At 41.3% G+C, this 18,664-nt stretch overlaps 1 protein-coding gene across 5 annotated transcripts in view; it reads right to left on the minus strand.

Moving 5' to 3' along the window:
• Positions 1-137: 137 nt before the first annotated feature.
• LOC6584673 (death-associated protein kinase related) overlaps positions 138-18,664 on the minus strand; it is a 75,046-nt gene continuing 56,519 nt past the window's right edge. For all 5 annotated transcript variants that reach the window (XM_032732075.2, XM_032732077.2, XM_044006942.1 and 2 more), the window contains 4 exons: positions 4,912-5,124; positions 2,689-2,864; positions 2,298-2,616; positions 138-2,214 (listed from right to left, as the gene is read on the minus strand). In XM_032732075.2, the coding sequence (XP_032587966.1) occupies positions 927-2,214; positions 2,298-2,616; positions 2,689-2,864; positions 4,912-5,124 (1,996 nt within the window). In that variant the 3' untranslated portion in view covers positions 138-926. The remainder of the gene's footprint in view (positions 2,215-2,297; positions 2,617-2,688; positions 2,865-4,911; positions 5,125-18,664) is intronic.

Genomic DNA, 18,664 nt, shown 5'->3' on the forward strand with positions numbered 1-18,664 from the left:
TGGCCTAACGATCTTAACACACACACAGACGCCCGCATACGCACAAACGCTCACACTCACACTCACACACTCACACGCACAACACAACGATTGATATGTCTCAAATAAATTTTTTATTTCCTTTTTATATATATATATATATATATATATATATGTATGTATACATATTTCTTTTAGATAACTGCAATTCGCAATTTGGCCAATACGTTGCAGCCTTTACCCTAGCTCCCTCTCGCTCTGGCTCCCATTTCCTATTCACCTCTCGTTCGCTATCGCCGTCTCGCTCCACATTCATCTGCGCCCCGACACAATGCCAAAGACAACGGCCACTCATCTTACGAAATACTCGATATTCATCTACATACGCATGTGAACTTATCTATCTAGATCTTTATATATGTTTGTATATATATATATATATATATGTATATATTATTCTTATTATCATTATGTAGATTTATGTTTATATAATTCCAGATCAACTTAACAATATATTGGGAGTTAACTTGGGAAATCGGCTGGGTTAGTGGGGGGTGGCGGGGGCATGGTGAGTTGAGTGTATGTGTGTGTAGGTGTATATGTGTGTGTGTGTGTATGTGTGTGTGGCTTATTCTTCTTTTATTTAGATCAACTAGAGGCTAATAACATTAACTAAGAAACTCAAAATCAAACAAAACTTCCCGCAAGACACGCGTAGACGTCGACAATTTTGGCAATTGGCAGGCAACTGCTCCCTTGGGTCAGTTTGGATCCCTTGGCTCCCTGAACTCCCCTGGCCCCCGTCCGTCTCCTGATTGATCTGCTCGGAGGCGGGCATGCGGCAGCTAGGGCGCCGACCACGCCTACACGTTCAGGCACTGCTACATGCAGCAAAGGAAGCGGTGAAAGAAACTTTTGGCATTGCGGCGCACACGTTCGGCCCTTAGCTAACAGATGATGCCCTGGTCCAAGCTCAGGTTGTTGGTGGCGGCAGCAGCGGCATTCTTGGCGGCGATCACCGCATGATGATGATGATGATGATGGTGCATATGATGGCGATGCAAATGATGTGCCGCCGCAGTCGCTGTCGTTGGCATCCGTCCATTCAACAGCAGCGTCGAGCTGCTGCCACCTGCGCTGCCGCTGCTGCTGCTGTTGCCACTGGGATTGTTGCTGCTGCTGCTGCTGCTGTTGCTGCTGTTGGTATTACTGTTGCTGTTGGAAATTGAGTTGGGGCTGCTACAGCTGCTGCTACTGCTGCTGCTGCTGTGTTGCTTCTTGTGCACAGCGGTCAGTGGCTCTGAGGCACGTCGCACATTGTTGCAGATGACTGGGCCGTTGCAACTGTTGCTGCTGCTGCTGCCGCTAACACTGCGACGCATATTGCTGCTGCTGCTGTTGGTATTGCTGTTGCTGTTGCTGGTCGGTGGCATCGCAATGCTGGGCACTGAGCACTTGCGGGGCTGCTGCAGCTGCAGCTGCGTTACTGTGGACGCCAGATTGCCATTGGAGCTGCTGTTGTTGTGCGCCTCGAGCTCGTCCAGCTGAAACTTCTTGACCAAGGCCTTGACCGACGTCGCCGAGCTGGCCTCCGTGGCGGGTGTCTTGCGTATGACTTTGGGCGTGGTCGGCGCATCCGGGAACAGCGCCAGCGTGGCAATCACTGTCGTCTCCTCCAGTCCATTGCTGCCGATCTGTATGGTGGCCGTGCTGGCCATCGGCTTCTTCACAAACGTCGCCGTGTAGGTGTTCTCCTTGTCCGAGTCCGAGGCGCGTCGCGTCGGTGTCACAATCTGTGTGGGCTTCGTTGCATTTGTTGTCGCCAGCGACATGGTCAGCGCCTGGGGCAGTGTGTGTATGGCCGTTGTAGTCTCTGTGCTGGGGCTCAGCTTGTGGCTGGTGGCGATTGGTATCTTCGAGCTGCCGTGTGCTCTGTGCCCATTGTGCGTCGCCTTGTTGCTTCCTGTTGCAGTGCCAACAGTTGTTGCTGCTGCTGTTGCTGCTGCTGTTGTGCCGTTTTGTTGCTGTTGCTGTTGCTGCTGTTGCTGTGAAACATTTTCAACGCCTTCATCATCCTCCTCCTCCTCGTCCTCATCATCATCGTCCTCATCCTCATCCTCATCATCCTGCACAAAGTCGGCATCGTGCTGTGCCTGCAAGTAGATTTGCCTATTCAAGGAGCATTCGTCCTTTAGCCAGACGTGCTCCAGGCAGCCAGCGGCATTCATGCGATCGCTACAAAACGAAAGAGAGGGAAAGAGAGAGAGAGAGAGAGAGAGTAAGTTCAGCACAAAGAATTAAACTCAAATCGTACTCACTTTGGCTTAATTCGCAATGCGCGACGTATGAAATCAATTGCCGCCTGGGAGACGCCGCCGAAGAGATTGTCGGGAAAGGTCAGGGCGCACTGTGAGATATTGAGGAAGGTCTCCTGCTTGGTATCGCCGCCAAAGGGCGAGAAGCCCGAGAGCAGCACGTAGGCCAACACGCCCACCGACCAGATGTCCGTCAGCAGCGACAATGGCTCGTACTGCAGCACCTCCGGTGCTACATAGTCCGGAGTGCCGGCCATCTCGCGCACATTGATGCCCTCGCAGACGACGCGCGAGATGCCGAAGTCGCACAGCTTGAGGCCGTCTGTAAGAGAGTTGAGCGAGTTAATCAATCCAAGCTCAAGGCATTACGGCAATTCGCTATGCTCCAACTCACCCTCAATACGCTCGCCAGTCAGCAGAATATTCTGCGGCTTCAGATCCAAGTGGGCTATGGAGCGATCATGCAAGAACTTCAAAGCCTTGAGCGTTTCGCGCATGCAATGGCGCGCCTGCGCCTCGCTGAGGCACTCCTCGTTGTCCAATATCGTTTGCAGCTCGCCGCCAGTGGCCCTGGAACGAAATCAAAGTAGATAAATATATATATCAGATATTCGCTATATATATAGTAAAAGATTATGAATTGCTTACAATATTTAGTACTATTTATTACAAATATTTAAAAAGTACAATAAAAATAAGGTTATAAGGTGTCTGCTTATTGCGTTAGTCCAGTTTTGCCATACTCCCCATACCAATGGATATGAAAGGCCTCTTCTGGGTATAACGACGTAAAGTCGTTTTTTTCTTGGGCTTTGTTAGCGTAAGTGGATTGTAATTCTATAAAAGGCTTCTAAGCTAATCTAGGCAAAATTGCTACGCCCTGAATCCTACGCAATTGCAATCCTGTTCAAGTCTTCCCATTACGAATAACTTTGATTCCAGACACATGTGTTTATACAATATTATTATATTCCCTTTGGGTTGATTCTACAAAGAATTTAAACAATCAATGACGGATGCATATATTTTGATTAAATTATAAATTACAATTTTTGTAAGTGTAAATCAGTTCAGATCATTTTTTTGTCTACAAAATAAAATCGTCACTTTCTTGCCCCCTATGGGACAAATCTATTCATGTAGAGGTTGAACTCCGACTGATCTGATAAACTTGTCTTGAAAACTTAACAATCTGAAGTCTTAGCACTTTATAGGTTGTTCTAAGCTCTGGTGGGGTCTTAATGTAAGCACTTCCAGGTGGGCAATGCATGAATCCAATATACTCTCTCTTTAAACACTCTGAATGAAACGATGCCTTGGCCCCAGTTGTGATCTTTGTGCATTTCCATTGCATGTGATTTCCCCACATGATTTTTCTAGAGTTTTCGAATTTAACTAGCAAATCAACTGTGTTTGACAGTTTCCATATTTGTTTCTCTTTGTCTGCAATGTTCGTCTGTATTTCTGTCTACTCTCTCCTCTCTAAATACCAAATGAATTGTTGCAACACTTAAGCTCGTAACATTAGTATTTCAAACTAAAATTGATATATTATTTTACTTTTATTATTTTTTATTTTTTCAATTGAATTAATTTAAAAAAAAATTATTTTCTCAAAATTATTATTCTTATTCTCTTCACCTAAATAAAGAATTATTAAATAAATAATAAAAATATAATAATAAAAAAAAATGTCATTTCATAATAACAAATTGAATGTCGAAGCTGGTGCTTTAATTTGCTCAATCAATCAATCAATCAATCAGTTTAAGCTAGTTAATATGAGCTCTGCTGTGACTCTAACATTCAGAAGCATTCAGTAGTAGTAATAGTAGTAGTAAAAGCAGTAGCAGTAGTAATAGTAGTAGTAACAGCAGTAGCAGTAGCAATAGTGGTAACACTACTAATAGTAGTAGTAGCATTACGAATAGTAGTAGTAGTACTAGCAGTTAATAGTAGTAGTAGCAGTAGTACTAGCAGTTAATAGTAGTAGTAGTACTAGCAGTTAATAGTAGTAGTAGCAGTAGTAATAGCAGTAGCCGTAGCAGTAGCAATAGTAGTAACACTACTTATATAATACTACCAATAGTAGTAGTAGCATTACTAATAGTAGTAGTAATAGTAGTAATAGTACTATCAGTTAATAGCAGTAGTAATATTAGTAGCAATAGCAATAGTAGTAACACTACTAATAGTAGTAGTAGCATTATTAATAGTAGCAGTAGTGATAGTTACTAATAGTAGTAGTAACACTACTAATAGTAGTAGTAGTAGTACTAGCAATAGTAAAAGTAGTAGTAGCAGTAGCAATGGTAATAATACTACCAATAGTAGTAGTAGCATTACTAATAGTAGTAGTAGTAGTAGTAGTACTATCAGTTAATAGCAGTAATAGCAGTAGTAATATTAGTAGCAATAGCAATAGTAGTAACACTACTAGTAGTAGTAATAGCATTATTAATAGTAGTAGCAGTAGCAGTAGTACTAGCAGTTAATAGTAGTAGTAGCAGTAGTAATAGTAGCAGTAACCCCCAAAGGGTATTTCATTAGAGTTTCAGATTTATTTAGTTAGTCTGTTTTTAGTCAGTCTGTACTTGGTTAGTCATGGGATACTTACAGCTCCAGCAGCAGCGCCGTGTCGGAGCGCGTCTCGTGCACAGCGTTCAGGTTGACGATGTTGTCCTCGCCCTTGCAGAGCATCAGGACGGCGATCTCGTGCTTGATCTCCTTGTCGCTGCTTTGGGCGCGTCGGCGTCGCTTTAGGAATTTGGCAGCGAATTGCGAACCGGAATTCTTGTGTATCGCCCGACGAACTGCCGCAAATTTGCCCCTGCAATGAAACGAGAGAAACGAGAACGGATTAGTTTCAGTTTTTGTTTTTATTTTTTTTCTCAATTAGATTTTGGCTAGCAAACCGGATCAGTTGCAATCTGCAGCCCACATGCGCCCATAGTTTCATTCATAAAGACTGCCCAATTGTTGGCCAACTGCAACGACAACAACAACAACAACAGCCATGAGACATCCCAACATGAGTCAACCACTCAGCCAAGAGCGGAATGACAAGCCAACGCTGGATGCGAGCAGAGCTTGGCTGGCCACGAGGAGGCTCTGACGACGTCAAAGTCGCGTCAACGAAACGCCTTTGACAAAGTACGTGCCATAATGAAGCAATTGCGCTTCCGGTAAATACTAACAACAACAACAGCAGCAGCAGCAGCAGCGACAAATCTGGCATACCAAATAAGTCAGTAAGTAGTTGGCTCAGCCCCAGCTCCAGCTGCAGTTGCAGTTGCATCACGCAACCGTCCATCCACTCCAACTAGACTTGAGCATCAGCAAATTCCAATAAGACTCTGTCACAACTTCACTACAACAAACTTTCGACAATGTTTGGTGAGAAGTTCTCAAGTTCGTTAAATGCAAGTTTTCTATTCTAAATGAATCGCTTTAGCTTTACGTTTTGGCATAGCTCAGTTTTCCAATCAACTGATAAGCCCGGCTAGAGGTGAGGGTATTGCCAGAGTGCTGCTGTCGTCGCCTTAACGCGGACTGGTTTCTAATTGTTGCATGCACCGCTCCTCACAGAGAGACAGGGAGAGAGACAGAGAGAGAGAGAGGGAGGGAGAGAGAGAGTGTCACATTGATAGCTGACTTCTGACGGCTGCTCTGCCTTCTGTCTTCTACCTTCCCCTTTCCCCTTTCCCCTTTCCCCCTTCTGTCCTCTGCCTGCTGCTAGCCACATTCACAAATTGTCAAATGTGTCGCCGCTTGAGGACAACGTGCAACGGGCTGTGTTGTGGTCATTAAAGTGAAATATATTTCGTGCTTGCCACGCAACGCAGATGTGCATGCAACATGCAACAAGGAACTGCAACTGCAACAGGCCCAACTCCTCATCATCTATTCAATTAGCGCCAGCAACATTTTGCATCTGCCTTTGGCAACATGTTGCCAAGGCCTTGTCAACATTGCCCCGCCACTTGCAGGTGCATTCACAAATCTCCTGCTCCTGCTACGTTCTGTGTGCTTCCTCTGTCTTTCTTTGCAACTTATTTAATTACAATATTTTTCATGCGGCTAATTGGGCAAGGTCTTTCGGGCTGCGTGGCTGTTGCTGCTGCTGTTGCTGTTACATAAGGCCCAGGTCGATGCTGTTGGCAGATGACGCAGCTGAACTGCGTTAACTGAAGATGTGGCGTAGGCGCAAGACAGTTCTTAACAGCAACAACAACAACAGCAGCAACAACAACAACAGCAACTGTCCAGCGACTGCTGGCCAGTGAACTTTAAAGGTTAGTCTAGAAAACCTTGTCGCAGGGCGCAATCGGGCTAATGGGCTAGCATAGATGTGTACACACATATGTGTGTTTGTGTGCGTTCATCTGCATGTGTGTGTGTGTGTGTGTGTGTGAGAGAGTTCATGGTTGGTCATTGTCGTTGCTGTCGTAGCCGGCCACTCCCACGCGTATTGCCCTTTTTTCTCTTTTGAATGCTTCATTAAATCTGGCAATAAGCTACAGTTGCACCGTGGAACGCATATAAAATATACTGCATAAATTTATATACACTAGTGGGCATAATTATTTTGACAAACAAATTTTCCTGTATTTTGAGCATAACTTTGTACCCTGAATCATTTTTTTTTTGTTTTCTTTGGATATATGTATATATCCCACCGAGTTGGTGATAATATTCTAATAATATTCTGTACTTTTGTAAGCAATACAATTAAATTTGTAGTTTAGCTAAATTTGACTCTAGTTTTTGTCATTGTATCTTTAAATAAGTAAATATATATAAGGATTACAGACCCAAGATAAGCCTTTATAAAGCTTGCTCGTTATCAACTTTTGTATCTTTAAGTTTTAAAGTTTCTTATTGAAATGAAACCCAAAAAATGTTTAATTAAAATATCACCGAAAAGCAATAAATAAGAGGAATTAAGGTTTTTTCTCTTCAATAGTTGATCTAATTGTGAGAAGAAGCAAAGTACATAGCTATGACAGTTAAAATTTAATTATATATAATTATATTATAATTCATATAGTTCATTTCTGTTTAGTCTCTCAATTTCGTGCAATATTTTTTGCTCATATATTTTGCAGTCGATTCCACGGTGCCGCGCGTGTGTTTGCTGGGGCTTTTGGTCAAGTGTGAATTTGTATAACGAGCTGCTTCTAATATGGTCAGCTTTGGCAGCGGCAGCGATCGATCCGGGCGAGATTCGCGATTAGAGATTTGCGAGCCATCAGCTCTAAATCGATCCATGTCTGTTTCTGTTTCTGTCCCTCTGTCGGCTTCTGCTTCTGTAGCTGTTGCTTTTTTTTGGCATTTAGTGGCTCTGGCAGGCACATACAAGGCATGGTTTGGCCCGATCTTAGTGACGCACAATTCGACAGCTTCAAACACCAAACCGAGACGACGACCAAATAAGGTGGCGTTTAAAACCGCGCACAAAACGCGCGGCGCGTGCACGTGTCATTGATTTTGTGGGCAATTGTTCGGAGGCGCAGGCAAAGGCAGAGCAGGGCAGGGAATGGGACGAGGTAGTAACTTAACTATCAGCTGAGATGCCAAGAGTGCAGCGATCTTTGGACTTCTAAAAGTTTGTGAGAAGCTGATACAGGAATATTAAAATTTACCTAAGTCGTTGAGTCAGCAATGATTACAGCAGGAGAGGGAGAGGATAAAAGGAAATAGGTTGCTAGATTGAGAGTGAGGATTAATAAAATAGAATGATGGTGAGAGAGATGGAGTAGGAGAAAGAGAAATACAAAGAGAAAGAGCGATAAAGAGGGAGAGAAATTGATAGTGATAGGTGGGGAAGAAAGGCACGAGAAAATGAGGTAAAGAGAGAGGGAGAGTGAGAAGGGTGAATAGAGGGAAAGAAAGGTGGAGACAAAAAACGCGAGAAAACATATAGAGAGCAGAGAGAGGAAAGAAAAGGAAGGGACAAATAGTGTTAGTTTGAAAGAGAGAGAGAGAGAGAGAGAGTTTGATAGGGATACCGAAACATAGATAGCGCTCTTAACATGTTCAATTAATTAATTGTGTATCGATACATATCGATAGACCTTATACGTAAAAGAAATCTTGCGCTCAACGAAATTATAATAATTAAGCTTGAGAGGCTCATTTGGTGAGTCGATCCCACAAGCCCCATTAAATCTTGATATCTTATTGAGTCCATGCATTGGCCATTTCTAGAGTTTTCGTCTCTCTTTGCATTTACTATTTCAATGGAGCTCCAACTGCTTCCAGCTGACCCACAAATCTCAAGCTTTTATGTCATTCCTCTTGCTTTAGGACATTTTATTTGCAATTTGAATTGGGAAACGATTTCAGATTGCGATTTGTTCATTGGATGCATTTGATTTCAACTCGGTTTTGGGCTTGGCTAAAAAACGCACACACAAAAACCAAAAGCAAAGCCAAAAGCAATGATTCGTTGGCACCCACCCAATCCCCACAACAATTGAGCAAAATTTGTATTGCAAATGAGCAAAAAATAAAAAAAATAAAAAAATAAAATAAATAAAATGAAAAGAAAAAAAAAATCGAAAATTGAAATTGAAAAACAAAACAGAAAAATAGTTTGTTAACAAGGTGTAAATTGCTAGGCAGCAACAGCAGCGGCAGTAGCAAAAGGTTAGCCAGTTGCAGCTCCAATTGCCCAAAAGCGGCAGACGAAACGAGGTGAGACAAAGCTGGAGCGAAGGTGAGAGACGCGGCGAGAGCGTGAGAGATGCAGGTGGAAGCGGAGTGAAAGAGGCGGCATCAATTCCGTTTCTGACTGGCTGACTGTGTGCCGTGTGGGTGAAATGCATTTGCCTAGTTGCAAAGTGCACTCAGTAGCTATGCACGCCCCGCTCGCCCGCTCGCCCGCTCGCCCGCTGCCGCCTCTTGCAGTACTCTTCAGCTCTTGCAGCACTTCTGGCTAACAATAACATTTTGCAGGCTTTGACGCATTTGAACAAACAGCTGAAGAATCTTTTTGCCTTTGACAGACGACGATGACGATGACGACGTTGATGACAAGGATGCGGATGACGACAAAGTGCGGCTGAAGTGCTTGCTGCACGTTGCTGCACGTTGCTGCTGCTGCTGCTGCCGCTGCTTTTAGTGCAACCGGGTGCATTGAACCGAAGAATGCCCGCGAGTTGCCTCAACTCTGTGTATGCATGTGCATGTGTGTGTGTGTGTGTGTGCGTGTGTGTGTGTGGAGTGCAGTCGAGTAAAATCATCTGGCGGTGCTGTCAGCCAAGCAAATAGTTGCCCTTTAGGTGACTAACTAAGCATGGGCCACAGTCGCCGCCTGAAGACGCACAAGTGTCCTCCCCTTGATGCCAGCCCATTAATGTGACAATTAAATTGGCCAGTCACACAAATGACGCACATTGAACTCAATTCCCTTGAAGCGCAAACTATGTGCAACATTTGCAATCGGACGTCAGGCACTTCTCTGCTCGAACTTTAACTCATGTCAAGCAGCACGAATTGCACAAGAAATACATCTATACATAAATATACTATAAAAGTGTTCTAGCATCTATAAATTGCAAAATATATGTATTCATCTACATGAATCTACACAGTAAGTCGGAAAACTCTAACTCTAACTCTCTCTAACAGCAATGAATTTACGCCTAAGAAACGAAATCAATTTATCGATTATTATCGATAAAAGCTAATGGGATAAATGATCTATAAAGCAAGGTGACTAGTATTGCGTATGGTATGCTATCACCAAGTAAAATTGTCGATAAAAAGAAAATGCGATTCATTATCGATAATGTGATAAGTTCGTACGACGTGTAATGTCCCGAATCCCGAATATACGATATTTCCCCCTCCTACCTATGTTACTTTCATACAAATTAATTTCCAGTGTATATTTATGAATATGTTTGAGTAGAAAAGCACTAGGGTGTCCTGTACACTTAAATGAAATATGTATATAAAACACAACAGTTTTGGATATCCAAATTTTTATTAATAATACAAATATTTTGATTTCTGCCTTCAAACTCATAATTTATGGGATCTACCACGCCTCTATTTGCTAGTCACTAAACCTTTATACCCTCTAACATCCAATTTTTGATTTTCAACGAAACTAAGTGATTTATCAACTATTAAAATAATTAGTTTATTTTCAATTATTTAAATTCAATTTTATTATTTATTATTTTATGAAATTTAGGTTTTGTGGCTCTACTCAAAAATATTTGTTTAACCTTTTTTTCCACATGAAATAAGAAAATTGAGCAAAATGTTTCAGTTGACTTATAACGCATTTTAAATTAGAATTAACAATTATTATTTTTAATGTTTAAAGCATTGTAATTATATAATTCGAGTTCACTTGAATTCAAATAATTTTTCTTGAAATCCATTTCTCATTTATTTTTATTTCAGTCCTAAATTCAATTTTGATTGTTTTACTATTTATTAATTAGTTATACTATTATTTAAGTTAGCCCGTGGCTCTATTCAGGCATTATATAGCAGTTGCTAATATTTTTGCATATGTATATGTGTCTATCCACATTTTATTGTTTTATGATTTTTTTCCGCATGTCATTTTAGCGAAGCTTTCCCTATTTTACAAATTGACATCAATAACTTCCGTTAAATGTGCCAATTGTTAATGCGTCTTAGCAAACACGAACAAAAACTTTGAAGCTTGTTGCCTTTTTTGGCAAGCTCAAAAAAACAAAAAACAAAAAAAAAAATAATAAATACACACACACACATGCATACATACACATAGATATCGCTCTCAAATCGCGTGGGCGTCGCGCGCTTTTTGTTTTAATTTCTGAACAAATTTGGTCAACGCTTAACGCAACAGCAGCAGCAGCAACAATCGCTTAATGTATTTAATTAATTTAATAATATTGCGTTTTTTTTTTTTTTTTTTTTCATTTACTTTTTGCTTTCACAAAAACACGCAAAATAATTACGCATACGCCGCTTGAGCCAAGGATTTCGCTGTGAGTTTTATTTATTTTTTGGGGTGTTTGCCTCAAATCAAGTTTTTGTTTTATTTATGATTTTTTTGTGTCTCCTTTAATTGCAATATGCAAAAGCCCAGTTACGGCAACAACAGCAACAACCACATCGAGAGTTTTAAATGTTTTTTCATCTTCTTCTTCTTCCCCTTTTTTTTTTTTTTTGTAATTAAGCACATGTCAAAGCACTCGAATGGGGTTTGTCGGCGCCATGAGTCGTGGACGTGGAAAGTGTCAACGACATCCACACTTAGTCCACACACAATTCACAATCCCATTCAGAATCCACCTATTCACAGTTGTACACATATTCAGTGGAGCATTCCGTATGTCCCGTGTCCTGCTGAACCAGCGGGATGCACAAGCCGCTTTTAGCCAGGCCAGGCCGACTCTTTCAGCACTTGACATCATTTCCATTATGCACAGAGGCAGGAAGCTAGCGCCCCCCGTTGAGTTACATTGGCTACCAGCAGTATGCTTACACAACATGCATTTCCAGTTCTGGGCAATTAACTGGTATGCATGCGCCACCAGTGTTGCAAAATTCATAAATTTATGTTTAAGCTGTGCTAACTTCAGCTCCTTCAGCAATCTAAATAATCATTATTATTGCTTTTTAAATATTTGCTCATTGACTAATTTTAATATGGAAGTTATAAGTTCATTTACTTCTCTGATGCTTCTTAAGACTGGTTTATACGAGTACTTCTATTGAATAATAATAATATACAGAGCTATTGTATAAGAAGTTTTGCTGCAGCTTTTCGCAGTTGACTTTATTTGCCCAACAAAATTAAAATGTTTTGTTTTATTATTAAATTTTATTTTATTCTGAGTTTATTATGAGTTGATTTTGTAAATATTTACTTTTGTGTGTTTGCTTTGTTTGTTTATTTCTTGTTTATTTGTTTATTTATTTTATTATTTTATTTCGCTATTTGCTTTTTTTATGTATATTTACTGTAAAATATATTTCTATTTGCTTTTAGCGTGTTTTATACTATTTTATTTTTCATTAATATTATTTATTTTTATTTTTTTTTGCATATATATTTTATTTATTTATAATTTATTTTTTCAATATTATGATTTTTTTTTGCATATTGTATATATTTCATTTATTTTTGTTTTATTTTGATTTTTGTTTATTGTATTCATTTAAAAAAATAATTTTTGGCTGTATTTATTTTTAATCTATTTAAGCGCATATAAATATTTTATTTTTAACTCTTTCTATTTTTTTTTGTGCTTAATATATTTTTTATTATATAAATATTTCCTTTCTTTGCATGAAATATATTATTTTACAATATTTTCTGTCTGTTTCTGTTGGCGAACTGTTCTGTGGCACTGTGTGTGTGTTGCACGATGGGTTTTGCTGTGTCAATCCGTAGGGCTTTGCTCATCTCCACGGAGACACACACACATACAGCGAAAGGTGTTGCCGACACTCACTTGAAATTGTGTCAGGCTCGTTAGTTAACTCGAGTTACTAAGCCATTCCTTTAGCCTTCCTTCCTTCCTTCCTTTCGTTGGGGCCTGCCACGCTGCCACGTTGCCACATTGCTACAGCCCCAGCCCCTTCCCGCCGCTGCTCGCTGCAAATGCAGCAATTGCTTTAGGCGCTTGTGTAAAGCCGCTTTAATTATGATAAATTAGCTGGGAATTGGCAGGCAGCTGCTACGACTTCAATTTTAGCGGCTGCTGCTGCTGCTGCTGCTGCTGCTGTTATCCTTGAGCTGTCAGCCAGCTGTGCTGTTGGGTCTGCTGCTGCTGCTGCTGTTGCTGAGATTGTCTGGCTATTGATAAGACGCATTCCTTGAGCTTTGTGGCGTCGGCAGATAGAGCACACACAGCCCCACAGAGCTGGCACAGCGCTGGCCCCCGCATACGCCAATGGCTGCCACATGCCACATATCCATAACTTGCCGCACATGCTGCCAGCACATTGCAATACGAATTTATTGGCCATTGGCAGCTGTTGCTGCCATAGCTGAGATTTGCCAAAAGCTGTTCTTTCAGGCCGACCTTCACAGCGAGTCCATTAAAAGCAGGAGTGGGAGTGGCAGTGGGAGTAGGAGTGGGAGTAGGAGCCGGAGTCGGAGCCGGAGCAGGAGTAGCAGAGTTTCGAGTCTAATAGAAGCGGGTGTCTGATCAATTGATAGCCATGCCACATGCCACATGCCACATGCGACATGCGACTTGCGACAACTTGCTGTTGCTGCTGCTGATGCCGTCGCCGCCAGATCGTAAAAATGTTTACTGCCCTCATCCCCAACTTTCTCCCCGATCCCCCCCACCCCGCTCCCACCTAATGAACGCCCCCGCTGCAGACCGTAAAAATAACGTGTCCGAACGATTTGAGGACAGACTCGAACATGTTGTACGTGTCATCAGCACATAATCAAGGTCTCGCAGTCAAGCGAACCAAGAAACAACACAAGCGCAATGAAAAACTTGTTGCCTGATAGCAGAAATACCCTGTAAAAAGTGCTAGATATGATATGAATATCGACTCTATATTCATATAGAGTTTATCAGTTGGATAAAACTTGACTCATTTTATATCTTTTCGTGCCCTCTGTATACTCTTTTATTGATTGCGTACTGGGTATGTGCATATAACATAAATAACAACATAAGTCTTCACAATTTTATGCGCACAATGTAAAAAAAATATATGTACTTAGATGTCTATGTTGTTGTTGTTGTTGCTGTTGTTGTTGTCGACACATTATATGCTGATAGTGCGGATATACAGAGAGCGGGCTGAGCGGCAGCTGCTGCTTGGGGGTGGGGGAAGGGCAGGGGTAGGGGCACAGGAAGAGCTGCTACGGCTGCTTTGCATGCAGAGTGAATGCAGTCTTCGAGACGTTGTCAGGATTGTTGAGTTTCTTTGGAAATTCACACAACACCAACAAATTGTTGTTGCTGGAGTTGGAGTTGGAGCTGAAGTTGCAGCTGGTTTATGTGGCGTATGTGTATCAGAGTAGAGAGACCCCCCCCCCCCTTCGGCGCTCCATCGACTGCAGCGACTGCAAGTGAAGGTCATCCAAAGCATCGTGTCCAGCTGGCGATACAGCTGGGCTCCATCCAACGAGCTGAGTTGGATGTTTCGTTTGGAGCATTCATAAGCCGCTTACGCATTGCATAAGCTGCCCCAGTCAGTCGACAGTTCAAACCAAATACAACGATATGTGCCCGGGACTTAACCGTGTTTATGTTTAAGCTCTTGTGACTGGGGGAAGGGGGAGGGAGTGGGGGCTGGTGGCTGGAGGTATGTCTAAGCATTTAGCTAACTAACTAACTGGTAATATTCTTGTCTATAGATATAGCATTAAGATCAATATGACATGCCCCTTCTATGGGGTGAAGCAATCAATCAATTTTATAACCCAATGATTTAGCTAGATGTATATACATATATATATATATAGTATTATTAGTATTATTATCACACACTTATTATGTAATACTGTCATATGCCAAAATTGTAAAGATCATTGATATATAGTATATAATATAATAAATGTACATTAAATATTAAAATTTTTGAATATAACCAAATGTGAATTGTGTTGATTATATAAAAACAACGGAGTATAGATGTTCTCTAGAAAATTCTACATTTGTGGCGTGCAAGTCCCTAGGGTTTCTTGTAATTATTTCGATAACGCACCAAATATAGGATAAATCAATAGTTAGTAGTCCAAATAAAACACTGTTTTGGGCATTTGTTTAGCACTATAAAAAATCGAAAAGTCGACTTTTCTGTAAAAATGTCCATGTGAATATAAAGTTTCCTTACTATGATATGAAATCTCTAATTTTTCACAAGATCTTAAAGAACACTAACCATTTTTGAGCTGAATGAAATTGATATATATATATATATATATATATATATATATATATATATATATATATATATATATATATACATATATCAGTGTAATATATGTATTATGTAATATTAAGATTATAGTAATATATGAATATCTAGACATATATCCTTTACGATTTATAAGATTTTCGCATTCATATATAATAGACCAATAGGAATTAAAGAGGATAGCACTACAGTTAACTATCGATACTACAGTGTTGTCGATACTTATCAGTAATGCCATCGATATGGAAGGAGAATGTTTTTGATGATATTAATTTAGAAACGGCAAATCGAATCGTCTACACTTAGTTAGTTTGAATAAGATTAAATGAAGTTATTCATAGTAAAACTTTGAATAAGATGAAATGATATCATTCAAAGTAACACTCGACTTTGTTTAAGCTTATAGAAAAATCTGAAAACGAAATTACATAATTGGAAATCCAACTAAACCTCAGCTTCACTTGATGAGAAATAATTGCAATTATATAAGCTGAGATCAAGTTAGTTTTAAAATGCTGTAGATCTTAAGATATATACATACATATATGCATAATAGACGCATAAAACTTTACTCTAATTGCTGAAAATCTTGCATCTAATTCAAATTAGGCAAGTGAATCACACAGCAAAGGCCAAATCGAAATGAAGCTTAAATACCCTACAAAAAACACACACATTTCGATTCGACTACATATTTCGAGAAGTTTGATGATGATGATTTGTCATAAATATACATATGTTAATTAATTGTTGAATAACTAATGTTGCTAAGCCAAGTCTGTTTAAAGATTTTCATTGGGAGCCACAGCAACTTTATAATACTCTATATAAAGAAGGGCATATGCAAAGCTAATCAGGCGCGCGCAAAATTCCATGACAACTCACACAATCACAATCACAACAACAACAACAACAGCAACAACTTCTGATCATTGCTGTGCGCTGAGTCATCAGCGCAGGTGACGCAGTGCCAAGCAGATGAATTTTTATTTGGTGCAAGCATTTGAGGCTGTTATGGCCGGAGGGCAGCAGGAGGCGGCGGAGCGCGGGGAAGGTGGATAAGAGCGATGCGATGCGCTGGGCTGCCTCTGCCTGCGTCTCTCACAGCAGCAGCAGCAGCAACAGCAGCAGCCAAGAAGCGTTCCCATTGCATGACTCATGCTCCAAGATGTCTGCTGCTGCCGTTAACTGTTCATTTCAGCCAGTCAGCCAGCCGGCCAGCCTGTGGCATCATCGAACAGCTGCCGCTGGCGCTGCTGCTGCTGCTGCTGCTGCTGCTGGTGAATTGCCAAAGAAGTCGCTGCGGTTAGACGCTTCTGACCTTATGATATAATCGCGCTGGCAACTGGAAAGGGTCGCCCAAGGCCGTAGCGCGATGTTGCATGCGGGTTGATGCTGGCTAAACTGGCGGCCAAAGTCAAAACCAAGGCTTTGCCTAACCATAGGCCAACCCCTCGCCCAAAAATAATGTTAATAATAATAATAATAGTAAAATAAACAATTGCAAAACAAACAGCGTTCAGTTTGTTCGTCATGTAATTTAACGCTCTGAACTTTAACGCTTCGTTAAGTTTCACGCATGCAGATTTCAAATGTGTTAGTGTCAAAGTGTGTGTGTGTGTGTGTGTGTGTGCGTATCTAAGCGTCCCAATTCTGTCAATCAACTGCGTTTTGTGGGTGCCAAGCGTTTTGTTTGGATAATGTTAACCACAAAAGGCCAAAGTCAAAGTATTATTATTAACAACAACAACAACAAGAACAACTGAAGGGAAAGGAAAGGCCTGCATAGCGAGTGCATCAAATTGCAGTCGAGTGTCCAAGAGCCAAGGCTGACTTCAACAACAAAAGCAGCCAACGAAATTGAGTTCAAGCGGATTTCCAACTCTTGAGCAAATAAATTTTCGGTTTTTTGGTCAGAAAGTGAATCAGAGCTGCAGATGACAGCGGGCGGGCAAGCGCGAGAGACAGAGAGAGAGAGAGAGAGAGAGAGGGAGAGTGAGAGAGTAACAACACTATTCAAAACAGTCATCAAAAATATATTAAACATTCAAAATATGCCATGACTAAACTGGTTTTGTTGTTGTTTTTTGGGCTCAGCCACCCCCATAGGCCCAAGGCAAGAACTGGAGCTGGAACTGGAATTGGAACTGGAGCTGGCGATGCAACAATTGAACACGACCAACCACGACAGGTCAAGAGTGCAACGTGTGTGTGTGTTGGCTTCGGTTTCATTGTTGCAATTATGTTAATTTTGTGCGCGAGGCCTGGGAAACGTGAAACATGAAACATGAAACAAGCAACAAGCAAAAACACACAAAAGCAAAACAAAATAAAGCGGAAAAATGGAGAAAAGTGGAAATGAAATGTTTTTCACACATGAATGCGAATGCAGTGCCCGAGCCCGAGCCCGAGACGCAGACGGAGTCCAAGACGGAGCTGGAGCCCGAGGGTAGCCAGCAATAGACATTGAAAGCAATTTCTCTCTCTCTCTCTCTCTAGCTCTCTACTTCTTCTGCTTTGATGGAAACATGTTTGCTGCTGCTGCTGCTGCTGCTGCTGCCGTTGTTGTTGCGGAAAATGTGGGAAATTCATGGAAGCAATTTTTCGTTGTTAAAAGTCTTTAAAACGCGCCAGCGCAGGCAGCGCAGCTCACAATGAAATACAATGCGCGATTTATAGAGTGAAGAGGAAGACGATGGGGCAGCAGCAGCAGCAGCACCAGCAGAAGAAGAAGTCGAAGGCAATGTAGTTATAGAAAAGAAAATGCAGCTAATGCAGTCGCATGACCATGCCTACCCCGCCCCCAAAACGCCGACTTTGTTGTCGCTGCTCGTTAATTGCCCTGGCCATTGGCCTCGGCCAAGAAAGGTTCTCACGTCTCGACGGCTCGACGGCTCGACGACTTAGTTGAGCCATTAGTGCGCGCTCTCTTTGGCTTCAGCCGAGCCCTTTAGCCACCCTGGCTTGATAAGCAGCCCAAGCGAAGCAGACTTCAGCTGACCCAAGCAATGGCTTCGTGGAATCAGGAGTGCAATTCCACATCAGCTGCATCCCTGGGTCACAACGAATCCTCACCAGATACGCTCGCACTGTGTAGGGGAGCGTATTGGTTTGAAGTCTTCAAATGAGAAATACTTTTTCGCATGCTATATCGGCTCGACTTAATTTGCATAGCGCCCACTTGGGGCGTGGCAGTGTGGAAAGCTAGAAACTTTACGACATAGCCTTATCAAATACAGATTACTAAACTATGATATAACTTCTATAAACTGAATAAATACAATAATTCTCTCATTCTTGGATGAATAAAAAATTCCAGAGATACTCCCACTGTAGGCGTGTTCACTCGCACTTTTAGAGCTGATATCACTTAATCTACATATATACACATCCAAATAAAAACCATTTCTAAATGAGTTGACTCACATTTGATAAGTGAGCGAGTATTGTGCAGTCGAACA

The sequence above is a fragment of the Drosophila mojavensis genome, unplaced genomic scaffold, assembly GCF_018153725.1.
Source record: "Drosophila mojavensis isolate 15081-1352.22 unplaced genomic scaffold, ASM1815372v1 contig_136, whole genome shotgun sequence".
In the NCBI taxonomy this organism is placed as follows: domain Eukaryota; kingdom Metazoa; phylum Arthropoda; class Insecta; order Diptera; family Drosophilidae; genus Drosophila; species Drosophila mojavensis.